At 47.7% G+C, this 26600-nt stretch overlaps 1 protein-coding gene across 1 annotated transcript in view; it reads left to right on the top strand.

Moving 5' to 3' along the window:
- The first annotated feature begins 508 nt into the window (after positions 1 to 508).
- LOC133353633 (guanine nucleotide-binding protein subunit alpha-13-like) overlaps positions 509 to 26600 on the top strand; it is a 41155-nt gene continuing 15063 nt past the window's right edge. Inside the window, exon 1 of the mRNA XM_061570023.1 lies at positions 509 to 1869. Within this exon, the coding sequence (XP_061426007.1) occupies positions 1360 to 1869 (510 nt within the window). The 5' untranslated portion in view covers positions 509 to 1359. The remainder of the gene's footprint in view (positions 1870 to 26600) is intronic.

The raw sequence follows: 26600 nt of genomic DNA, 5'->3' as shown, positions 1-26600 counted from the left end.
GGGGGTGTGTGGCTGTGTGTGTGGGTGTATGTGGGTGTGTGTGTGTGGGTGTGTGTGGGTGTATGTGTGTGTGTGGGTGTGTGTGGGTTGTGTGTGTGGGTGTGTGTGGGTTGTGTGTGTGTGGGTGTGTGTGGGTGTGTGTGGGTTGTGTGTGTGTGTGGTTGTGTGTGTGGGTGTGTGCGTGGTGGGTGTGTGGCTGTGTGTGTGGGTGTGTGTGGGTGTGTGCGTGGGGGGTGTGTGGCTGTGTGTGTGGGTTGTGTGTGGGTGTGTGTGGGTGTGTGTGTGTGGGTGTGTGTGGGTGGGTGTATGTGTGTGTGGGTGTGTGTGGGTGGGTGTGGGTTGTGTGTGTGTGTGGCTGTGTGTGCGTGGGGGGTGTGTGGCTGTGTGTGTGTGTGGTGTGCGTGGGGGTGGTTGATCGGACCTGTCAACCTCTGCAGACCCACCCCCCGCGCTCTAATTGTATGACCGCCCCACATCCCGTGGTCCCGTGTCTCCTCCTCCGCCCGCTCACCAAACCCGGCCCCATTTTTTTCGTCTCTCTCGCTCTCTCCCTCCACAGCGTCTCCTCGCTTTCCCATCCCCCCACAAGTTTCCTCGTTTGTAAACGAGAAACATCTCTCTTTCGTGGTGGTGTTGGCGGCGGTGGTTGTTGTTGTTACGACAACGAGAGAGAGAGAATTGTCGCGCCGGCGAAGAACGGACGGAGAAGTGGGGGAGGAGGAGGAGGCGAAGCGAGAGAGGCGGCTTCGGACCGGAGGCTGGAGGAGGAGGAGGAAGAAGAAGCAGTAGAAGTAGAATAAGAGAAGGAGGAGGAGATAGCGAAGTTCCATCGGACACGACGAGGGAGGAGGGAGTGAGGAGGGAGCAGGAGGGAAGAGAACGACAACAACAACACCGAGGAGGACGACGACGCGAAGTAGTTTTTGGGGTCCGTGGAGCCGGCGGCGCTCGGCGCGTTTCGCGAGCCGCGGGAGAAGAAGAAGTGGCGGGCGGGAAGAAGAAGGAGCAGGAGGAGAAGGAGGAGAAGGCAGGGAGGGAGGCAGGGAGGGAGATAAAAGTTGTTGGCGAGGGCGAGGAGGAGGGGGTTGTTCGCTAGTACGCGTGGCCTGTTGGGGGGGCTACTTTTGTTGGCGTCTGCGTGCGGATCCGCGGTACAAGGCGCCCGGCCGGGCCTCTCCCTCCCGACAAAGGGCGGCAGGGGCGGGAGGATTCAGCAGCAGCAAGAGCAGCAGCAGGAGGAGGGGAGGAGGGGTGGAGGAAGACGCAGAGGCAGAGACGGACGCACAGGGCGAGCAAGCGGTGCGGGTGAAGCGAAGCCAGCAGCAGCAGCAGCACAAGCCACCAGCGGCAGCAGCAGCCATGGCCGACTTCCTACCCACGGACTCGTGCCTCGCCGGCTGCTTCCCCACCTGCTTCCTCTCGCAGAGGGAGATCGAGCAGCGTCGCAAGAGCAAGCAGATCGACGCCATGCTGTCACGCGAGAAGCACCAGGCACGTCGGGTCGTCAAGGTGCTGCTGCTGGGCGCCGGCGAGAGCGGCAAGAGCACCTTCCTCAAGCAGATGCGCATCATCCACGGCCGAGATTTCGACCAGAGGGCCCTCGACGAATTCAGGGCCACCATCTACGGCAACGTGATCAAGGGCATGCGAGTGCTGGTGGATGCCCGGCAAAAGTTGGGCATCCCCTGGGCCGAGCAGGCCAACGAGAGGCACGCCGCCTTCGCGATGGCTTTCGACGGCCGGGGAGGCGGAGGGGGCCTCAACGAGGTGGCGCCCGCCGTCTTCCAGCAGTACGTGCCGGCCCTGCGGCACCTCTGGGCCGATGGGGGCATCGCAGAGGCGTACAGGAGGAGGAGGGAGTTCCAGCTGGTAAGGTGGACGAGTTGGTGGGGTTTTTTTGGGGAGGGAGATCGGGTGAAATGTTATTGAGTCGGTGTGTGTGTGTAGATGGGATTTGGGTTAGCTGTGTGGAGTCCATTGGGTGGTGGTGTTGAAAGTTGGTGGCGTGGAAGGTGATGGTGTGGGTAGGGATTGGCATGTTGATGGAATGGTGGGGTGGATATTATTACTGGGTGGTGGTGAAGGGACCCTGGCATGGTGTGGGTAGGAGATGATGATTTAGTTGGGGCTGTGGTGTTGCCAATAAGTTGATGGCATGTCTGGGAGGGCAGTATGGATTTTGGTGTAATGGTGGTGGGTGAAGGCATATAGGTGAAGGCATGTTTGGTTGTGAGTCGGTGTAGAAGGGTTCGAGATGGGTGGTGGGTTTGGGTCGGCTGAATGGATGGCGCGGTGGTCGTGATTGATGGTTGTGAGGGGATGGTTTAATTGTGTGGATGGGTGACTATGTGGATGGATTTGTGGGGTGGTGTTTAGGTCGGCGATTGTGAAATTAGGAGGATGATGGTAGGAGAGTCGAATGGTGTAGTTGAGTGACTTGGGATTGATTTAGTGGAGGTGATGGTAGCGATGGACTGGCGTGCGTGATAAACGAGTGAATGATGTGGTTGTGTGTAAGTTGATAGTGTGACAATGGATTATATGACGTTACTGTGAAATGTGGCTGGGTGATGGTAGTTTAGAGGACTGTGGTAGTGGGGTAATGTGGCATTGAGATGAGTGGACGAGAGCATGAGCAGCTGAGCTTTGGGTTGATGATGGCTGTGATGTTGTTGGTGATGATGGTGACGTACTCGATTTGAGTAGCAATGAGGTGGACAATGATCAAGATACCACGTGTGTTGTTGGGAGGTGGGCTGGTAGAGGTGGTTGCCATTCGCGAGTTTGTTGTAAGAGCAGGCCAGCATCTGGGAGAATACGTGACGGATTGTAGGCGGTGGGCAGTGTGGGAATGTGAAACTGTATGGACAAGACATGGTTTGGTGTAATGTTGTAGCTGATTGGAAAACAGACTGGGGGGGGGGGGGAATGGTGGACGGAAGGGAGTTTGGCTCTGGAGTGAAACAAAACGAGGGGCTGAATGAAATGTGGCAGGAGAATAAGGGGGCAAGAGGGGGGACCTCGTGCATGGGGACTCGGATTGACAGGGCCCTTGGGGCAAAAGGCATTTTGCAGGAGGGTGGAGGAGGAATGTGTGGATCTTAAGGAAGCTGTGGGGCGAGGGGTGCCTTGAGGCAGTGTGCTTCTTGGAGAGGCGGATGAAGGATGGAGGGTATCAGAATATTTATTTGTACTGGAGGAATCCGATGAGCTCTAAAGCAATTTTTTATCGATGTCCGGTAGGGGCGGATAAGAACGTTGCACCAACAAACCGTAGAAAAACATGATGGTAGTACAAAGTACAAGAAAGATAAACAAGTCACACAAACACAACACGAAACCATCCCCATCCTACCAGGCAAAGCCCACTGAGGTATCAACTTGTTTTTCAGAAGCGATCTTGGCCACAAGTGATCGCTCAACAAAGTGGCCTATAATTTGGACATTTACAGCACCAAAGTAATCAAAATAATCAAAATTCATGTTTCTAAATTTGGAGGGAAAAACCCGAGGACCCGGAGAAAAAAAAATCCACGCCACCATGGGGAGAAAATGAAAACTCCAAATATACAGGCGTCTGGTTCGGAATCGAACTTCCGACCTCCTGCATACCAAGCGAGGAAGTTGACATCACTTGGGATGGTTTGGGGACAAATAGAATTGTTGGTGACAGGCTCGTAAGATGTAGAGAGAGCCACGGAATAACGGGAGGACATTGAGCTGATAATGAACTGTAATAACAACAGTGATGCCTCCTATTTGTTCATTTAAGCGCCTAAACTTTCGTCTCAATACTTTTTCAGGGCAGGTCTGCTCTGTGATGGTTTGGCCAATTCCATTCATAATCGTTTGACGTGTGGTAGGAATCCATTGCCCTCCTGCCGTCTAGTGACCATTTTCGTGGCCACCACCATGCAGATTGGAAAGATAACGAGAGAAACTTAAGAGGATTGGTGGACACGGTTTGCGATGAGTGAGGTGGATGAGGGCTGAACTGGGGCTAAATGGATGCTGTCGGGAACCGGTGGTGATCCGAGTTTGCCAGAAGTAGTGGGCGTATAACGTGTATCATTGCATTTACTCATTGTATGTGTCTGCTTGAGTTGTTTGCCAGGCCAAAGTTGAATCTTTATCATCAAGTCACAGTCTTGCATAAGACCTGTGACTTGAGCGCCAATTCTATCTGTAAACTGATGTCATCTTTTATTCATGAAGAAAGCCCTCCTCCTACGAGGATAAAGTTGTTTTCTACATTGTTCTGCTTGTGTGGTACAGTAACTTGATTTAGAGGCTGGGGTGAAGACTGGCTTCACTGTCACACCGCAATGTTGTAGCTTTAAGCATAATGCCAACCCTATCTCACCAACCACGTGACATCATGATCCCAACTAGCATACAGTAAAACACCGGGGTTAAAGTGGTTTCAAGTAAAGTTTGCCTTGTGAGATTAACGAGAGCCTCATGACTCTTGTTGTGCTTACAATGTTGTGTGTGTGTGTGTTTTTGACCACCTTTTTGTTGTGCTGTTTGTGGCCTCAATCTTTCGGCTTGCCGTGTTCCCTCGCTCACCCACCCACCAGCCCGCCCACCACCAGCCATCAACTACATGTGCTTAGCTTGTGGCAAAAGGAAATGGTGCAAAGGGGTGGAATGAGTGTGTGGGCGTGAAGGCACCAGAGAGCTCTCGAAAGTCAGCCGTGTGTCACGCTATCCCCGTGCAGCCTTCAAGTAGCGTTCCTACATTTGAATGCTATCCCCGTTAAGCACCAACTCATTCTTTTTATATTGCACTTTTGCGTCATGGGCGGTTTAGCTTTGACATACACTTGCAAGAAACCCACCTGGACAAGTGATAACGAGAGCATTCGAGAAACAAATACAGCAGCAAGGCTCTCATGTGTGTTCCGCGTGGCGATGTTTGGGGGAGGGGAAGACGGGACTTGGCACATCCTATTTGCACTCATCCACGGAAATGACTTATGTTATCCATGTGGATAAGAAGATTAATACTACGATGAATTTGTTGCCTTTCCAGGTAATTCCCCTTGCCCGTGCAAAGGCTTATTGATATAAATTAGATTCGTGAATTTGTCACGAACTCTCTTGGGTGGTAACTTATAATATTCTCACGTCTCTGTGCTCTAATACTGTGCTCAGAAGAAGTTAGCACACGGGAGGTCTAATGGGAAATGTTGCCAACTTAGAGATTCTGTCATTAGACCTAAGCAATATTCGTTTTGTTCTGGCAACTAAAATTAGTTGAAGCAACTCGCGACAAATCTAGTGACTTTGAGACATGGGCGTTATACTGTACATCTTTTGGCATTGTGGGTACATATTCAAGATCCTGTATCAGTTTACTTCTGTAATGCTTGGTAAATTGGCGAGTGACATTTCTGACAACTTTAAAAGTGTATTTTACGGCATACGCTGACTTGCTGAGGTTGTTTTTACTTTGCTGTTGAAAGAGTTGCCAACTCGACGACCTTTCCCGGATGAGTCATTCGTATGTCGTCCATTGAGGATACCCAAATGAACGTGTAGCTACTTCCGGTGAATCCTGTTACCCACAGAAAAAAATGCAGATGCTCTTTGGTTCTTTCGGTAAATTCACGGAGATTAAAAATAATGATAAAAATAATAATAAAATGTAAATAACTAAAAAAAATTAACTGTACAGTAGTTTAAAAACAAATTACTGTACAGTAATTTTGCTGTGGCTGTTCCACCTGATGACGAAAGCTTGTGTTGCCTCCGAAACGTTGTGATTTAATTTAGTTGTTTTCATTTTATTACTATTTTTTTTCATCTACGTGACTTTACCGAAAGAACCAAAGAGTATGGATCCTTGCAGTCACAAAACTTCAAATCTAGAAAAAGGCAGATGTTGGTGAGATTCCATTTGTGGATAAAAAGGCTTTCCACCGTTTCGATTATGGGGCGTGGATAAAGGGAGCACCTGGGTATCATGGACCCAAACAGGAGGAGTTGCTCTGTATTCGATCAAACTCAGCCATGTTTATAATGTTGGGAAAAACTGCGGTAGAGCTGCAAGTGTTATTAGTTTACCCCCCCTTTGACCTTTTTTTTGTTACTCCCTGAATACTGAAAAATGAGACCTGTAGCAGCATGTAGGTCATTGCATCAGCTAGAAATCCAGTTCCTGCAGTTTGGTTCGGTTCAACGCTTGCCAGAGCGAATACAGAGCTCTGTAAAGTAAGCAGACCAATGTTCATGCATGTGCCGTCCAATCTCTAATAGGTAGAATTATGGAAATATTATAATTTCTGCGCCTTATTTGGGAGTTGCCAAAATCCTACAGTTTGTAGGTTGGTGTGCCATGGGGATCATAAACAGTTTGCTTAAGTACAGGCAGAGATTGGCGACAGCGAGTCTTGCTGGCCGGACACGACTGGTCCATTTTTTCACGTCATCCGGTGGTAACGCTTGCTATCTCTTTTACTCGCCAAGTGAATTGAGGGGTTGTTGTTCGTGTGTAAAATACACTTTTGTTCTCAGATGTGTTGTAAGGTTTTGTATCATGTGCTGCTATCCGGCCGACATCTCTGACGTTTCGGTCCACGCACTGGAAGAAATTTAAGTTCCTGAAGAAGCTCCCAGAGTACGTGGTGCAAAAGGATGGACATGCCGAACAACACGCGCCACATCCTGATAACATTTCAGAAAGCTGCACAGCACAATGGTGAAACATCTTAAGCAGTAAAATAGACTGACCGTACTTTGGCCGCTATGGGGCAAGAAAGCTGAGCATAAAACCATTGACAGTGCCGTTGTTGTTGCACACTACATGCTGAAAGTGGGGACCATTATGGTTTAAATGTAGAAAATGGACGAACTTCTGGAGGTAACCCATTCACCAGGCAGCAAAAACACTACCATTGTAACGTGTCACACCTTGTTAACGCCCGCCGAGTGTGACGACTTTGGAGTTACGCAATGAGATCTCTCTCGATGTGTGCCTGGTAATGCTGCTGGTATTGTTGTGGTTGAGGCTTTAGGTACAGTGTGAATGTGTTTTCCGTGTGCTTGTACTTGATGCTGTTTTTCGTGCCCTGACTGTAATGGCGTTTTATCGCAAAACAACAAAACTCTGCTGGAGAGCGGCCGTCCCTGTCTTGCTGCCGTTTTTAATACAGACAGCCTTGGTATGAGCTTTTTAGGGTGAGAATACCGATGATCTTTACAGGGTTTTTTTTCGTAGATGGTAGTCAACCTACACACGACGTGGCCACAGACGGCAGTAAAAAAAGTAATGTGAAACGAGATTCTCACATTTGCATGATATTTCCACCGAATTACTAAAGTCATTAAAGTAAAGTATTGTAGTATGTATTTGTCCGTGCACTTTCTTACATCTTTCCCAAAATCTTTTCACTGTTCCTCATAATTGCAATAGTTCCCAAGCCCATGTTTAAGGCGGACTTAATTCCATTGTTTGGTGATATTCACTGGGGGTGTCTGAAATGAATGAAAGGGGGTTGACATTTCTCCTACGGATACAACGACAGCCTTAAAATCCACTGTGACCCAGCAGGCTGAACATGGCGCTTGACACAAGAGGATGATTAACTTTGCTCTTATAATTGTTTTAGAAAAGTGTATTTTTGTACCTCAAAAACCGAAGACAATGGCTTGTGTTCAAACCGTGCGGCTAATAATGTCAGTGTTTGTGAGGAGGGCTCTTTCGCAAGGCATTTGACCTTAACCCTAACCTTACAGCCACGCCCTGCATTTTACAGTATACCATCGTGATCCTGATCTCTTCCAACAATGCCAAAAGTGAATGTATATACAGTAAGTAGATTAAAAAATATCACCGTGGTATATCCGAGGATTGTTTTTGCATGCTTTAATGCTAAAAACAGTCTTACTCATCCATCACAACAATAAAGCGCCTTGCTGCTATCAGCGGCTGTGCAACACGATGTGAAACAAAAAACGTAGCCATGTGTCTTTTAGACCGTGGCAAGTTTCATGATTACAATGCAAACAAGAACCCCCTTTACGTCGTGATTCAAGGTTTTGAGGTGTTAAAATACTGCAGAGCATGGACATTGATGCGTTAATGTTGATTGCCATTTCTAATAAAGAGTGGCTTTTGGGGACTGCCACAGTTATGCAATTGAAGCCATTTCCAAAAATAAAAAGGGGCAATTGTTATAATGTATTTGTGCTTTAGTTGACAGGTCTTGATTTCCCATAGGTACACGGTGGAGCAAGCCATTAGTGGGAACTCTGGGCTAATGATGCACGCTCGTAATTTATCCTGTTCGATTTGCTGCTCTTGAGGAAGGCAGTTGGGGCTGCATTTAAATTAACGTCACATGGCCACAGCCGGGAACGCCGATAGATTTGCACCCATTTTTCAAGCGGTGCACGACAGGGGTAAGGCGGTTGCTTGCGCATTAAAAACACATTTTCAAAACAAAACACGGTGCCCATTTCTCAAGGCGACGGGAAAGCATGACTGAGTGATAAAAAAAAGATTGAGAAACTGAAAGCACGCAGCATTCAAGGACGCGTTGGGGAGCTTGTATGCCGTCTCTGGCGTCAACGCCAGCATAGCGAGCTCTTGCGGTGTTGAGTGCGACGTGACTTGTTAGCTCGGTCCTTTTGGTAATGGCACGAGATATTAGCCTGGCTGTTAACACGTGCGACCGTGGGCTTTCCCTGTCAACGGTTGGAATAACCTACGTTGGTTATAAACCGATGGCCTCCATTGCAAGTTTTGTGCCCATTCAACATCCTCCGACTACTTTTGGAAGCTCTTATAATTGTGTTAATTCCATAAAGCAGGGGTCGGCAACCAAAATAACAAGAAGAGCCATTTCTTTCCAATTCGGTACAAAATTCAGTATTTCAAGAGCCGCAATGCATCCGAGTACATACTGTACATACGTACTCATCGTCAAGAAGCAGCCCGTAAAGAGCCGCATGCGGCTCCGGAGCCGTAGGTTGCCGACCCCTGCCATAAAGCAACGGCTAATGTCGCAATTGCCTCTGCACCTAAGTAGAACATACCAAATATGGAATTGGTTATTGTGCACGTTTGTACAGCCAAGGGACTTGTCTAGATAATGATGTGCACACACAAAGTAATCGTGCTGGACAAAGATATTGGATTAGTGTTGTGAGTTGACTGGGCGGGTAGTCCAATCAGGTTGTGGCCACGCACCCATTTCCCTTGTGGAGAATACACCGTCAGAGTGCACGCGTCTTGTTACCAACTACAGAAATGCAATTAACGTTGCCACGATGTGACTTAAAGAAAACATCCATCGTTTTTTTTATTTTTACAACAAGATGCAGCATTCCTTTTAGAGAACTTGACTCATTGCTGCAAAAGGTTGGGAACGTTGCCTCTCAAGCTTGGTGAAGACATCTTTATGCAATCTAGGTCAGGATGAAAGGGAAGTCCTAGCGAGGCCTAGTTATAATGTGGACAATTTGAACCTCATGCTTTTTTTTTCCCAGAGCATTACCAGATCATCAATTCTACCTGCTGAGCTAGTGTTACTGCTGTATGTGTGAGTGTGAGAAGAACAGTGTGCACACATGCACACAGGGACCATTTAACGCGAGAGTGTGTATCGGTAAGTGGGCACAAATAAAAGGAGAGTGCTTTGTGCAGCATGTTTCCATGTAAAGCTAATCATTGGAACCACATGTTCTTAACTAATGTCGTTAAGGGTTGTCTGCCATTTCGTATTAATACGCGAATATCATTCATGGAATACACTTTCTCTTGGTCTCGATTAGACGGGGTGTCATCTGTCCCAAGTTTGGAGTATTTTAAGCCAGTGTGTGCTCATGCAGTCGCGATCGTGGCTTCTTCCCTTTGCTCTTTGGTTTTTTGCCTTTTTGAGTCATTTCCCGTCTTTTACCAGAAAGTTGTTTGCGCAAGTGCCCTGTAACGTGCGCATCCCAGTTCCCGTTGTCGTGTTTAATTCAAGCTCGCTCCTATTGAAAGCAAATAAGGATGCCGAACGAGAACGCTCATTGTTTCCCCCGTTGAAGCGACAACACTACAGGAATGTTTTTGTCCCCCGTGTACCGTCGCTATCCCAGTTTTTTTACTTGCCGGATTCTTGTTTATTTGTGTCTCTTGCCAGATTCGGTTCTACCGACGCATGCCTTTACCGGCCGTTGTGGTGCAGGACCAGTTTAATGACCGATCTGCTGAGCTTGCGCGTCGTGAACGACGTGCCCACGATGCATGTTGATGTCTGCTTCCAGTTGAAGCCCGATTGCAACTGTCAGTCCTGTTTTATTTGGCGTTACCCCCCCGCCCGCCCGCCCGCCGCTCCCCCTCCCTTGGCCATCATAGTGCACACCAAGCAAAACTTGTCGGTCCGCATACCTCGGTATCTTTTTCTCACAGCACCTCCTGCTCCGTGCACGCATGCCTTAACCCTGCCAGGCATGCACCAAGGACCGTCTCTCAAGTCCAAACTACAATCTCTGTTAAGTGCAAGACGCAGCGAACCCTATTATAGCATTGCCCCTTCTGCTGCGTCCGTGCCGTCCTTATTCGTTATGCCCGCGCTTTGCTTTGTACCGACCGGGCCGGCGTGCCCCTTTGTCTAACCGAAGGTAATTAACGCGTATTACAAACACCGCAATGGGCCTGTCCGGAGGAGATTGTCGGGGGGGGCGGGGCATTTGTGGAAGCATCCAGCTGAACATGCCTTGCACTCTTGCTAAATCCCGTGCATGTACAGACAAAGGCTTGGCAGCAGATTAACGAAGCTGTGCCGGTGATTGGGGGGGGGTAGGGCATAAAAAATGAGAAAATGTCTGCGGCGGTGGTTATATAAAAGTGCACGGTCCGGATAATTTGGTGGTCAATGTTGCAGAGCGCCCTTTGACCTGATGAGTCAGTAATTACGTGCCCACTCGCATCGTCGAAGGCTTGCTCGCATCGTCGAAGGCTTGCTCGCATCGTCGAAGGCTTGCTCGCATCGTCGAAGGCTTGCTCGCATCGTCGAAGGCTTGCTCGCATCATCGAAGGCTTGCTCGCATTGTCGAAGGCTTGCTCGCATTGTCGAAGGCTTGCTCGCATTGTCAAAGGCTTGCTCGCATTGTCGAAGGCTTGCTCGCATTGTCGAAGGCTTGCTCGCATCATCGAAGGCTTGCTCGCATTGTCAAAGGCTTGCTCGCATTGTCGAAGGCTTGCTCGCATTGTCGAAGGCTTGCTCGCATCGTCGAAGGCTTGCTCGCATTGTCGAAGGCTTGCTCGCATTGTCGAAGGCTTGCTCGCATTGTCGAAGGCTTGCTCGCATCGTCGAAGGCTTGCTCGCATTGTCGAAGGCTTGCTCGCATTGTCGAAGGCTTGCTCGCATTGTCGAAGGCTTGCTCGCATCGTCGAAGGCTTGCTCGCATTGTCGAAGGCTTGCTCGCATTGTCGAAGGCTTGCTCGCATTGTCGAAGGCTTGCTCGCATCGTCGAAGGCTTGCTCGCATTGTCGAAGGCTTGCTCGCATCGTCGAAGGCTTGCTCGCATTGTCGAAGGCTTGCTCGCATTGTCGAAGGCTTGCTCGCATTGTCGAAGGCTTGCTCGCATCGTCGAAGGCTTGCTCGCATCGTCGAAGGCTTGCTCGCATTGTCGAAGGCTTGCTCGCATCATCGAAGGCTTGCTCGCATCGTCGAAGGCTTGCTCGCATCGTCGAAGGCTTGCTCGCATCGTCGAAGGCTTGCTCGCATCGTCGAAGGCTTGCTCGCATCGTCGAAGGCTTGCTCGCATCGTCGAAGGCTTGCTCGCATCGTCGAAGGCTTGCTCGCATCGTCGAAGGCTTGCTCGCATCGTCGAAGGCTTGCTCGCATCGTCGAAGGCTTGCTCGCATCGTCGAAGGCTTGCTCGCATCGTCGAAGGCTTGCTCGCATCGTCGAAGGCAGCAAGATTGTGAGCAGGCAAAGTCCTCAACTCGTTTCTAGCCACCGGCTCGATAAGGCCACTGTTTATCCGAGGCTCCGCCCCTTCTCACGAGCATTGCAATTTTCACTTTCGGAGTGGCCTTGCTTTTGGTTGGGGACAAGTCGTTGGTGGGGACTGGGGGGATGGTCGAGGGAGATTTGTAATTGTCTCAACTCCCCTCGCGCTCCCGCAGTTCAACAAAGAACAGAGAGAACTTTACATGTTGGACTTTTTCTAGAACCGACGATGGTGACATCACCACCTTTGGCACTGCTGCTCTTCGCTACGGCGCTCCGTGATTTACGCCACGCTGTGGCTTGCTGAAACACGGGTCTCTGTTTGACGTGTCTTGCACGTCTCGCGGATATCTCGAGAGACCCGAGATAACTTGGAAAAACCGACCCGGTTACCAAGTCTTTTGCATGTCAATTACGTTGACAATTGCATTAAATAAAATGGCAGAATGTGCTTTCGCGCAAGGTTAAATAGACTTCACAATCGCTGTATCATATGTTCGCTATCGACGCAGATATTGAGCAGACGTGCTTCAAAAACACACATGGAACTGAAATAAATTTTATGCCAATTTTAATGCGGTGTCTGGAAAGTGTATCGAGTTCGTCGGTCCAGAACTGTCTCTTAAGAGGGGTATAATATGTCCATTTAAACATTTAGCAAAACAAAGTGAAAATACATAGAGACGGAATGGTACGCGTGTGCTAAAGTGATTATTCTGTATCTCTGGCACAAACACTGAATCGGTGCCTGATGTTGCGAGCTACTTGTACATGTGGAAGCGGCCAGACCTATCAGAAACCAGAGCTCACCACGGCTCGTTAGTGTTCCTCAATGCCATGCCCTTGCTGTTGCCTCTGGGAAAGCGATCTTGGATGGCCACGCCAACCGTGTCGGCCTCTGTTTATGAGAACCCGGCATCCTGGAATACCAGGTGCAGGGAGCCTACGGCACATGGACCGAGCCAGCTCTGCAGCCTCAATTCACACGACACGTTGCTGCATGGGGCCTACCACTTAAAAATGGCCCACAAATGACAGCCGTTACTGCGAACACCTTAGCCTTACCGTTCGGTTAGCAGAGGGAATATTCTTCATCCTGGCATCGCTGCGTTTTTTATATCCGCCTGCTCGGTCACTCCTGTTGCTGCAAGGACCTATTGCAGTGACGGAAGGGGCTGACGTGTGTGAAGTTGTTGGCCGTCCGTTACCTGAAAGTCCTGTTCATCCCTCTGTCAGGAACTTTTACCATTCACCTCCACTGCTGTAAGCTAGTTAGTTTATTCCAATATATCTTCTCAGGTTAGAATTGTGCATTTGCTTAAGGTATTGCCACTCTGGGTATCAGCGGTGTAATGATGCATCGATTCGCCCATTAAAATCTGTTATTAAACTCACAATATGTGCATCAAGTTGCTTGTGTGAGAAACATTGTTATTCAGTTTGTTCTATGTAATGGATTCACGTGAATTGTAGCAATTAACAAAATAGCCAGGGAGGTGAGGGCTAAGTCTTCACATCTCTCTCGTGTATTATTGATGGTTGTGTCACCATGATTTACACTCTTCTACCTAGTAATACATGCTGACAGGTATTAACGGTATTAACAGTGAAGATTTGATTTTGGATTTGTTAGGGTTTTCCACTCCGCAGGTAGCTTTTCAAAAGCTAAATGTGGAATTTAATTATGGACAGATATTTTTGATCATGTGTTCATGTTAAACATGTACAGGAATTATCAGGGAGTGCAAACTATCCTGTGGAATCTATCCTGCCACTTCTGCTCCAATATTTTCTCATGAACTTCACTCATAGATTCCTTTACCCATGTTAAGGGCTCAGTCGACCACATCGACTCATCAATACTATCTTGAACCACCATTCTGCAGGGTCCTCACACTTCTCTAACTGCTCCTTCTCTTGGACTGCTAGAATTAATAATTGTTCCCATGATCTCTTTTCCCCAAGTTCTTAACCTTGCTCGATTCATGAAACGTATTAACTCTTATCTATTACACTTTTTGTTGCTGGCCACATTGCATTCTGGACCTTTAAGCCTGGGCTCGACGTCTGTCAAAAAAAATGGTGGTCATCCTGCCCAAAAGAGGGCTCGGTGTGGTACTGCAATGTCGGTGGGCTTGTTTTCGGAGAGCTTGTTAAAAATAACAAAACCATAAATTGTCAATCCACTACTTGACGAAGGGCTCCCTATGCCGTGTCGGTCTTGAGAATTGTCTGACCATAATTCATCATGGTGGCCGGTGCATGTTGGTGAAGGAAGGGGGGCGCCCATGATCGGTGAGGATATCGCTCGCCAATCGAGTCACCTGTGGCTGGGAATTGAACTGAGGTCACCAGGTTCATAGCACAGTGCGCTAACAACCACACCAAGAATACTAGGTCCATGTAAAGATGCATCAATTCGCAAATAAAAATCAATTTCTCCACCACCTCCCCCACCCTTTTTTCCTTTACTTTTGTTCCTCTTTCCTTGCCTTCCCTTACGCTGCTGCTCGCAGTCCCTATGTTCATGGGGCAGTGAGCCCAATCTCCTCCCCTTCCCAGAACCCAGGAGCACTGAGTTCGGACTTTGGTTCGTGGAATTTCTGTACCCCCCTCCCTTATTGTGGTTTGTGACTTTTTACTGGACTCTTGTTATACTGAAAAGAAAATCCAATTTCTGCACGCAAATTACAACAAATTACATATGTAACAGACCGTGAATTGCATTGCGGCCACATAAGGGAGTTGGACACATAAAGCCCACCTTCACCACCTGGAGGTGGGGAATTGGCTGTGTCCGGGAAGGGTGGGATATGTGCTGGGGAGATTTGGCGCAGGGGGGGGGGGGGAGTCTTTGGCTCTGTTTGCGTGGGGGTGTGATTGATCAGGGAGGTGTAAAAGAGAGGGGACAAAGGAGAGTGGGGAGTTGGAAGGGGACTCTGACGCCATCGAGGTGTGGGCGAGTTGCCATGCGGCGATGGAGCCCGAGTCAACACGTGTTCGGTGTTCCAGGACCTGCTGGAGTTGGCTGCCCGTGTGGTTGGCTGGGGCAGTACCACACATTTATCAAATCATGTGTTTTGAGAAAGCTACTCTTGCCAATGAGACTATCCTGGTCTCTTGAGTTCTCACCTGGTTAAAATAAACGTGTTTCTCATTTTTAGTTGTTTTAATTGTAATGGGGCCACATGAGCCTACAGCCAATAGATGTGCTACCATTCACCGCAGTGTTAACAATAATTGCTGTGTGATTCAATTGGGGACTGAAGCATGGCACGTCATTGAATTACTGGGGAGGTGAATTGTTCACACCCAATGTTAATGTCACATTTAGACCAATGCAGCAAGCAAGATTGGGCAAACGAGACAGAAAAATGAGAAACAATACAAATGAGGCTGTCAGAACGGAAAAAACAATGACCCCAAATCGTGACAGTTCATGGAAGTACTGGAAGGGTGATTCGTGAAATGCCTGGGGCATATGTACATACATACTGGTCACAAATAATTTTTCTAAATTAAATCAATATTCTTCATTCCTCCCCCCGTAATGTTTTTTTGTGGTTTGTACAGTGTTGTGATTTTGTTGTTCAAACGCTATGCAAATACAAATTGTAAAAATGTTCTGAGATGACCCGTGGTTATATTGGTCACACACTGGCGTGTTGCACGTGGACACACAAGTTTGGTTATGGGACCTGCTTTTGGTTTTATGATGTGCTTTTGCCCCATCCCCCCTTTTCCCGGTTGACAAATAAACTAGCAATAAAGCACAAGTCCTTCAGGGTCTCCAAATAAAAGTTTTGAACAAATGTATTCATTTTAGCTTTGGATTAGGTAATATTTGCTCACTTATCTACAAACTTTAGTGGCTCCTAAGAGCAGTCTCTTCCCCGTTTGGCTCTTCCTAAACACAACTCGATGTTTCTACCAGAGCATAATGTCCTACAAGTAACTTTGTTCCCGACGATGGGAGAAATTTGGTCTTGCGTTTCCACGGGCGGCAGGCACTCTTGATTGCTGTTGAAGGAAAGAGATTCTTGTGCGTAGCTCCCAGGAGACTCGGGCCGAATGTTTGCCTGTTGAGTGTGCGTGTACGTGAAGAGGGGAATGTGGGTTAGTGGGGTCAGGATTAGGTTTTCTGGGTGTGCATTGCAGGTAAATCCTCCATCCTTGGAGATTATTAGAAGACCTTTTATTTACTTTTTGTTTATGTTAGATGAGCCCCACTGGGGCAGTCTTATTACACTTTATGGAGTTTTTTTGTAATCAGGTTGAGGAGGACTTTTCACTAATGTTTAGAAATTTGGATTTTGTTTTACTGCAGTAATCCCAATTGTATTACTTTGAGTAAGTTTGTATTGTGGCTCAGATTAACATGGATACTAACTGGCATGCTGTGATGAAGCACATACAATAGTGGAATAACAAAACTACATACAAAAAATGCTTGAGTTTACAAAGCGTGACAACCCTGCGAATGTGGGGAAATAAACCGTTCCTGGTCCTCTCTTCCCTGAAGATCATCCATAGACCAGATTTCCGTCTGCAGAGCCTTTCATGAGTTTCATTTGTTGATATGTTAAGGGGATGGCACTTCATTTTTTGTGCAGAATTTTAATGGGTTATGGTTTTTAGTTTGGGTATACGGTTAAGGTTGTTTAGAGGTTCGGGTTTGGGGTAAAGGGGACCATACTTGACACTTGCTTTTATTTCCACATCTGGATGGACAGTTGCCTTGGCCCTCTTTTTTAGATTACAGAATAGGATTTCTCTGTGTTTTCATAGGAATTATCCAGCTGGCTCCAGCCCAAAATGCTTGCAGATTATTATGCAAATACATTTGACAAAATGTACATTCCTGCAGGCTCAATTTAACATTTCCCTGCCATGTGAAGTGCACATTCATATGGTGGTGGAGGATGTCTACTTTTGATTTAATTCTCATGGTCATCCATCGCTAATCCACCGCTGGGTGAAGGTTTTTCCAGGCTGACACCTCCTCACGATACTGTGATGTAATAAGGCTTCCTTTAAAGTGTTACTTAATTTATTGTCCTAAGTTGTGATGGGCTGAGTTGGCCACCAACCGGAATATGAACTCGGAACCTTCCAATTGCGAGTCCAGCTCTTTGCCAGGTCCAGGATCTGGGTGCCAGCCGTCTGGAATACACTAATCTCAGCATAAGCACACCTAGGGGGGGGGAGTGCATGACACTCTAACGGCGTGAACCTGAATTTGAACGCCTCCGTTAAACTTTTCCGGCCGAGCTTGCCCAGTAAAACAGTTGTGGGCTTGATATGCAAGTCGTGGTTTATAGCCAAGCTCTCCCCCATCACCATTGGGGGCCCCGGGGCGGCTTCACCCAAGTGGGCTGCTGTTGCTGCTGACCTCTGTCTCTGCATTAAGCCCAGCGAGACCCCCTCCAGCTCCGCAAGCCATGAGGAGGAGGCCTGCCGGGTAGGCAGAAAAGCAATACAATGCATCTTTAAAGCGGGACCACACAAGAACCATATCTTCTTACGTCACACTGTTGCTTTCTGTTCTCGCTTAGAAAAGGTTTTGCAGGGTTGCTTTTTTCGTAAGGCGTTTTTGTGCCTAATAAGAATTTGGCAGTGATATTCATTCTAATTTGTAATTCATCTTTATATTTTTAAAAAAGTGCCCGTGAAAGGCTCTGAATGCTGGGATTATTTTCAGTATGCCCCTGCGTGGAATTTTTGGTCAAATCCTTGAATATATTCTGTTTTGAAAGAAATCCTGAGTGCCCAGAGAAAACCCACACAAATTAGGAGATGGAAACACGAGCTGCACACTGATAGGTCGGCGACCTACTTGTTTTACTGCATAATACAGGCACCTCATTGCCCTCTAGGTGGCTCGTATACGCCCTTCAGCTGTTTCCTAACAAAAGCATTTAAAGTGTAGGTGTGTATTTTGGCATTCGATCTTTCATTGGGTCGCCGGTGTTACATTTTGACTTGGGATTAAATTTAAACTGTCGGCGTCCGGCTGGTGCCCTCGCATTGTGCTCCGTGACCACTCGCGGTGTGATAACACGTGTGATAATCTGTTGTGCATGCTGGTACGTTACACCTCCATCATACCAAGGAAGCAAAGTGCTCACGGGGCTCGACTGTATTGATCCGCTCATGCCAAAAGCAATTCATCAGCGTTATGTCGTGATGAATAACACCATGATTAATAGACATTGGCGTGTACAGACGTTTAATTTTTCCATAATGATGGAATGTCTGTATACATCTCGTGACAATGTCTGCTCATTTCAGTTTGTTGCATTGTTGTTTGCTCGGTCACTGGTGAAACTTAGAAATAATTAAATCTGTACATTTTAACAAACCATCGTGGACACCATTTACAGCGGGTGCCATGCAAACAATCGTATTCATTGTCGCGGTAGTGATTTATTTAACGTCGTGTTTGCAGCAAGATGTCAGCTTGCAGCAACACAGTAGTGGATTCTCGTTTTGTTGTCGGTAAGGATTGAGCCTTTCTGGTGCTATAAAACACATCCCTTACCCTGAGGCAAAATAATAGAAAAAGCCACTTAGCTTTAGACCGTACAGCCAATCGGAGTTAATGCCATAAAACCAAAGAAAATCCTCGTCATTCATTCAATCGGTTATTCCACTGTAGATTCAGCCTGAAGTCTGGAAGTTCCGCTCTGACTCATGTAACCGATGTGGGTGGGATTTTTGGACGCATGCTGTGAGTATCCCCATCATTCATTCGGTGCCCATCACACCAACTTAGGTCGCTTGCGGCCATTTGCAAGCACAGGCCCCGCGCGCACAGTCGGTAACGGTGCTCAAATCAACCCACCGTGTACGGCTCTGGGAGCTGACGAGGCATCGCCTGCTCCTTGCTGCAGACGCAGGCCGTGTTTTGGTCCTGGTCGAGAGAGCCTCACTTCAAAAAAAAAAATTGCGGCAACCTGACACCTATAAGGAGACCATTCGGGCATGGCCAGATTGTCCGTGGTTCTTCTGAACCCAGTGGAAGTCTACTGCTCGCAGTGTCGTCATCTTAGCAGATATTGTTTATGTTGCTTGCAGTTGTGCGTTGGAGCTGCGTGCTCTCCAGAGATGAGCTGAGAGGTTCCGTGGTGGTGCTCAAACATTTGAACAATTTGAGTCCCCTGGCAGCAGATAAATGCTGGTAGAGCAAAGATGCCTTGGGTCCATGGTCTGGCGTGACCGTTTTGCACGGCTGGCCACCGTTCTTCTCATGTCCTGGAGTGCAATGCCAGCCAAGAAGTAATCGGTCGACTTGAGAAGCCAGTAATGCCTCCGCAGCATTCATTTAACAGGGGTCGATTTTTTTTTGCATGTGAAGACCTCTCCCATGCAGGGCCACGCATACTCCGCTGCCGAGTAGCAGAGAGCCAGCGCAGTTGACTTGAGTGTAGACGCATTCGCTCCCCATTTAATGTTGGCCTGTTTCTGGATGATGTTACACTGTGAGCTCATCTCTCGCCTTGGTTTTCTCGATGTGTGCCATGTATGTCGGTTGAGTGTTGCACCGAGGTAGAGGGAATTTGAGCTGTAGGCCAGTTTTTTATGCCTTTTTATGTTATGTTGAGTACCCTCTTTGCATCCCTGTTCCTCGGATGGAGGGCGTACACTTGCGTTTAAACAAGGGTTGACGCATTGATTTTTGTCATTGTAGGTTGTTAGGTTTGTTAAAGTTGTTGTCAATGTAATTTTCAAATGGTGGGAGTGTTTGCCTTGGGCTGTCAGAGGTCATCCACATTAAAGCAAACTTCTGGTGCCCATGTGGATTAGCTAATCATTGGTCTCGATGTTAACCAGTAATGGTGCAAGCACAAGCTTCGTTTTGGAAGACTCTTTCTCTGTCACAACTGACTTTGCTATTCATCCAGTTCTACGAAGATTCATCGGTTTCTCGAGTCGAGCCCTAATGAGTTCGTTTAGCTGTATGTCGTTGTTCATATGCAGAAACTTGGTGAGCAGCCGTCGATTATTTACGGTGCCGTAGTTTGCCGGCGAGTCTACGAAACACAGCTCCTTTAATCAGACCTTTACCACAACCAACCTCAATGTGCCGTGGAAGATTTAGCAGCTGGCTTGTGCATGACTTATCTGGGCAAAATCGGTCTTGCTCTGTAGGCCAGCCTCTCGTCAACACGTGGTATAATATGGTTCAGTATGAGCCTTTCAAAAGCTTGTGCGTGTTCCACTGGAGGCAGATGGGTCAAACACTTCGTCTCCGATGGTTCTTTTCCCAGTTTGGGAAGTGTCACTACTGGGTCTTGCCAAGTACTTTGGTTTGGACAGGCCCAATATGCGTGTTGTCTCGGTAATCAAAATTCCTTTTTTTCTTTAGTACCAGGTACCGCTCCTTCTAAGATAAGGTTTATCTTGCAGCGGAGGCCCGCTGCCAGTGCTCAGGTTGTTTGTGTCACTCAAAGGTCGACATGTTCACGAATTACGATATGCAGTGATGGCAATAGACCATGGCCTGTTTAGCAAATTGTGTCAAACACTGGCAGCCTACGAGAACCTGCAGCTTGTGTCTCGCAAGCTCGGAAGACTTTTACATTTGTTGCAATGTGGTGGGAACATTTGTCTTGCCATAGAGGGCCTTCTTGCTGGCTTTTTTTTGCTTTTTAGTTTTTATCCCCGGGGAGATATCCAATACTGTGGCTGGCGTGTGCATGGTGGGTTGTGTGTGAGAGAGTCTAGCATCATTAGTACAAAGTAAAGACAGAGTTCAGGTATAGTGCATGCTGGTAACTGTAAAGCGGTTGCGTACGTATACAATGTGTGTGTGTGTGGTACGTGTATTGTTTACGCTTTAGATACAGTAAGTATACAAGTTGGCTGGTGTTTGTAGATGTCTTAACACTTTCCTTTCAAACGTGCCCTCTCTCGCAATGAATGCTTGTTTGTGTTGGATAAAGGTATACAGTGATTACGTGCAAACAAAGGTAACTGCTGTATTTTTTTTGTTTCGGGCGACAGCTGGTCTCCTTTTTACCGTACAATTTTCAAACTACAAACATATTCAACACCCAGCCATATGACGGACTGACCTCATTGCTACCGCCAAATGGTCTCTTTTTCGTTTTAGGTTTCTTTTTTTGTAACAACTTTCCCGGATGGATTATATATTTTTTTCGCAGTGGCCTGGAAAAGGGACTCGTGGGACAAGTTGTGTCCGGGCATGGTGTCCTCAGCTGAAGTCCAGAATACAGAGCGATGTTTGCTGCACAGTGTGTGCACTGTGGGACACAAATTGAACTCGTAGCTCGCTGTAAAATACGCACTCGCGTTCGCTGTTTTGCTGAGTGATCTGTGTTTGCTCGAAAAACTACAAGCGAGTAACCAAGATCATTTTGAGTGCGTCAGCTTTGCACGCCTTGTGTTTCCTTGGGACCGGCGCACGCGCTGCAGTCACTAACACAACAAAGATAAAGCAATGTGGATCATTGTGGCTTCCAGAAAACATGAAATTAATGTTACCGATTTCCATGATAATTTTTATAGTTATTTATTAAGCCAGATAAGCTTTAACACATTGCTCATAATGTTTCTTACGAAGGGTCATGATTGTAATGTTTAACCAATTTAGTTTTGGCTATATTTACTATTGCAGGAAACTGGAGTACTGGGGAAAAGCCCTGCCAATAAGAGGACACTCAAATCCCTAGGGATAGTTCAGCTAGCCATATGCTTATGCCACCTTTTATCCACCTCCTTGTAGTCCAGTAGGGGTGAAGGTCTCATGCATACCCATGGTTGGTATCTGTTGCATGGTCTACAAATCCCACGTGCAAATTGCCGACCCGCAACCATGCCCCATGTTGCCACATGGGTATCAGGCAGCGGAATGGGCCAGTGATCCTAAGTTTGCACGGGAGATGTAACGTGTAAGGCTCTTGGGCGCCACAGTGGCGAGATGTTAAGTACCTCGGCTGGTATACAGGAGGGTGTGGGTTCAAATCCGACCTTGAAGTCTGTATATTTGGAGTTTGCATGTCTCTCTCCCCATGGTCGTGTGGATTTTTCTCCGGGTCCTCCTTTTTTCCCCTCCGCAGTTAGAAACATGCATTTTAGAGTATTTGGCCGCTGTAAGTTTCCACTTGATAAGCCACTTCGTTGAGCTATCATTTGTGATAGCCAGGTCGCTTCTGAAAAAGAGCTGTGTAGTTCAGTGGGGCCTTACCTGGTAACATAAAATAAGCGACCACGACTCCACCGTGGTCGCTGGCTACCGTTCGGCGGACGAGCTGCACACCCGGGAACAGCTGCACTCGGTGGATATAACACGAAACTTGGCCACTGTGGAAACACGAGCCGAGGCGTTGTAGCTCGGCCTGCGCACAGCTGTACCAGCGCAACTTTGCTTGTTTGAAACGTTTATTTGTGGTGTGCAGCTGAAATTACGCATTTTATTTACAATGCTGGTCTCATGACATTTTTTTTTGGGTGGGGGGGGGGGGATCGGGGAAATCTTATTATTATTGGGAAGGCGAACATTTTCTCAAGATATGGTCTTATATGGTATTTTTGAATGCTTGATTTTTTTACTTTACTTGTTCACTTTTTGAGGTGGCAGTATTCATTTAACTTTAAATAATGCTGTAATTTTAAAAACAGCCCATCAGGGCAGCTTAGTTGACATTATAATTAGTAAAACCAACACGGGACCCATGCTAGAGTAGCAGCGTGTTTGTCTGACATTAATCAGTTGGTGACGTAAAGCAGCATGGTAAGACGGGAGTCCCATCTCTTTTGACCTCTGAAATAGCCATTCTGAACCCACCGTTTGTGTACTGTTCCCTGCCTCCTCTCGCTCCCCTTTCCTTCCTTTGCGCCTACCCAAAATGCCATTGATTTATTAGGCTGAGGACTCAATGAACCCTTTGAAACATGAGGTTGTGTTCTCCGGCTGCGCATTCGGGCTCTTGACTTCCAGAGCGGGATCCGACCGTCAAATGTCTGCGTCGTCGGCGATCATCGCCGCCACGACGCGTGGAGTCACGACGCTCGGCCGCCCCTCGTGCGCGTCGTAAATCGCAAAATGGATGGCGCTTTTTGAAAACCTGTACGAGTGCCTCGTCGCTGGTTTACTTATTTATTTGATGGGTATATTTATTCAGTGAAAACATAAACATCGTCCCGCTGATGTATCTGAAAACGGTGGTAAATTCTCGAAACAAGTCGCCACTGGATGTGGTCGATTCGCACGGCAACTTTTAAGTCTGTGCTCGCACATGGCAGCGTAGGTTTGAGCGATAACGCGCACGGAGAAAAGCGATCGGCATTTAAATGACTAAGACCATGTAAACAAACTCTGGCAGAAATGTCGGCCTTCTTAATGTATAACATATGCTCCCCCAAGCAGTGTGGGGTAAGCATTGGCAAACTTCAACTATCAACAACCAGCATCGAGGAAGTAGGAAAAAAAATTAAACATAAATGCTGCCTAGGGGTCAGCCCTGAAATGGGGTGGGTCCGCATAGAAAATGGAGGACTACCGAAACGCTCCTTACTTGCCACCCAGGGTTACGCTGCAGAGCGAACAGAATGAGCGCGTTACAATGCGCTCCCTCTCAGTGTGTTGCGGGCTCAGGCGTGCTCGGGTAAGCCACAGTTCGCTCGCTCACTCTGGGGGCAGGGTTGATGAGATGAACAAAGATCGTCGCCAGCATGAGATACCCAGGGATGGGGGGACAGCAAAGTGCCAGTATGGCAAGTGGGCCGCGGATCATTGCGGATATATTTCTTTGACCTCGATGGGTTGAACCATGTGTTTTGCTTGCTGTGATGTCTTGACGTTTTGTTCCATGTGCTGGGAGCTTGCTCGGGAACTGAATTATAAAGACTCTTTAAGAAGTTCCCAGCATTATCCTTTCACTTTGTGGTTTTTCTCCGAATGCTCGAGTTTCCTCTCACGTTGAAAAACATTTTCAAAGTAACTAACTGGCCAACATTACAATCAGTAATGACAAGAGCGTTGACACGAAGTTCAGGTTTGTTAACTTCAGGTCGGGTGGACATTTTGGCAGCACTCATCTTTGTCGGCAGCCAGCATTTTAAATTCCACATTGCTATGGCAGAAGCAAGGCTATACTGTACACAGGATGCCGGCTACAGTTGCCTTACCACAACGGTGGATGGACCGAGTCAACCCTGATCTAGATTTAAACGTCTTTCGGATCGAGAGCCGAGCACTCTGACCACAGTACCACCCAACCCGGATGAGGGGCCATTTGATTTGGAGGCAGCAGCGTGACTGGCATTCTTTCAGTCGCTTGATATGTGCTGCACCAGGGCGAATGGGGAGCATGATTTGAAAAACCAGTTTGCAGGCATGGGGCACGAACGGCTTCTGCCCTTTGGCAGCGATCCTTCTTACCCCACCTAAGCCTGTTCTTTGCTAAGAAGGCTCGGTTGGTAAGAACTGCAAACATAACTAAGCTATTTTAACAATTAAGTCATATGCATGTTTCTATATGTGACTAGGTTTTTTATATTCTACGTGGGCTACGTGGCGTTGGGCAGAGCTGTCGTCTCACTGTTGGGGAAGGTCGTTGGTTCACAATCCTTTTTGGGGAATGGCCGAGTCGGTCATTCTTCCAGTGATGATAAATCCATCCTACTTTGTGGGAAGTTGACGGTGCTTGTCCTATGCATATGATAGACTGGCCCTTGCAATTGGAGAGTGGATAAATTCCATTTCTTGGTTTTCTTCAGGGCTCAAATAGCCATTTCCTGCCGTGTATAAGTCAAATTACTGCTGACTGGTCTCCGCAGTTCCCTGGACGTCCCACCAAGGACTGCCAATGGACACGAACGCTGTCAAATGTTCGTGAGATAAGGTCGACAGTTTGACCTGACCGCGATTGGTATCTTGTTGCGTTGGATGGTGTGTATAATTAAAAAGTCGGAAGAAAAAAACCTTCAAACTGGTTTGCTGACAGTTCATGTATAGAGTTTGAGCTGCTGTTATTATGAAGCCAGCATTATAATAATCTCAAAATGAGCCACTTAGCTAGGCATTAAAACTGGTGTACAGTATAGGCTGTAATATGAAAAGCGTGCCTGCAATGGCAGGGTGCCAAAGGGAGGTAGTACATCAAGTAGGTTTTGTCTACCTGTATGCACAATTTTAGTTTTGATTGTGCTTCTCCCATAAGCCGTGGGTTTTTTTTCTTCCTGCGGGCACTCCCCATGTCTTTAGAACACACACAGAGACGCTCAAAAGAATTAGCCAGACATCATCCCAAGCTCCGTCCTCCTGAAGGAGACCTTGACTTTGTGCCAAAAACAGATGCGTGCGTAAAAGTGAAACACTGTCGGACGCCACAGGTCATCAGCTCGTGATGAAAGCGTTTGTGTGGTTTCTTGTTTTTTTGTCGTAAAACCGTTGCACATTTCGCTGCTCGTGGTGGACCGCTGTAGGATCTCCCGGTGCCCAGAGCACGGCGTTATCGCTGCGTCTGTATTTTTGATTCCCATCCAGCTCTGCCAAAGTCCTCCCGACAGCGGGTCAGCAGCCACCCGGGGTCTATAGAGAAGCCATCTTCTGAGCCTTGGCTTGTTTTGTGGGAGGCAGCAATGAGTTGTCGCATTCCTAGGCTATTGCCAGAAGTCGTCTTTAAAAAAAAAACGGCCTGTTTTTCTAAAGTTCTGTGAAAATCGCTGCGTTGAACATGGCCATCAATGACCCTCTCTCTGCTCCTACCATTCTGAAATATGGTTAGTGAGCGTGTGTGTATGAAGATAGTGGTTTGGAAACACCGGTTAAGAATATTCAACCCTGTTGTTCATTAACAAACACTGCCCCGAGCGGGCAACGTCAAAGTGTCCATCCGCTCAACTTGTCGGCTCCTGAGTCAGCAGTGGAAATTCCACATTGCCATGACGGGGTGATGTTTACCCATTGTACAACCAATGTATATTTCCCCACAATGTGGCGCTGATTTATCAACCCCAGAGATGTGATTTGGTTGAGCCGACCTCTGACTGGGATTTAAGCTCGTCGTAAACCTGTGATTGTGAGTTGTGTGCTGCAGCCACAACGTCGCCTTCACTAACTCGAGCACTCCATGAAGGCAACATGGGGAGCAAAGGTTGTTGGTTTTTGTTTTCCTTTCCTTCACGCTCTTCTCTCCTTGCTTAAAAGGTGGCCGTGCTTGCAGCCGTGACTCCCGTAAAAAAGGCCGAGTGCTGGGGAGGAGGGCCGAAACTTCGCTCCGTCATTGCACCACGGTCGCACAAAAAACGCAATCGGCGACGCCCGCAAGCGAAATAGAGAAGCTCGTTGTGCCGTGGCGTGTGTCCGCCTCGACCGTATCTGGGAACAATGGCAGGCAGTCTCCCTGCCTGCCTGTCGGTCGGTCTGTCTGTGGTTCATTCACACACGGCTAGCTGCCAGCGCTACAGATGTTCTCCGGACTTTTTCGAATCTGGAGCAACACAGGAAATGATTCAGCCCCTTTGCAGATCGGTCTGCCGGCGCTCAGTCAAGCGATGGGGGTGGTGGTGGGCGGGATGAGGCGTGGGTGGGGTTGAAGAAGAAGAAGAAGGGGCAGGCCCTTCCAAACGTCGTCCCAATTTAGCCCCGTGTGCGGCGAGTACAGCACTGTACACGGGCGG

This window comes from Lethenteron reissneri, chromosome 44 (genome assembly GCF_015708825.2).
Source record: "Lethenteron reissneri isolate LAM-NWPU_2019-01 chromosome 44, ASM1570882v1, whole genome shotgun sequence".
In the NCBI taxonomy this organism is placed as follows: Eukaryota; Metazoa; Chordata; class Hyperoartia; order Petromyzontiformes; family Petromyzontidae; genus Lethenteron; species Lethenteron reissneri.
Note: the sequence above shows the minus strand (reverse complement) of the source record. Positions and strands in the feature narration are given on the sequence as shown.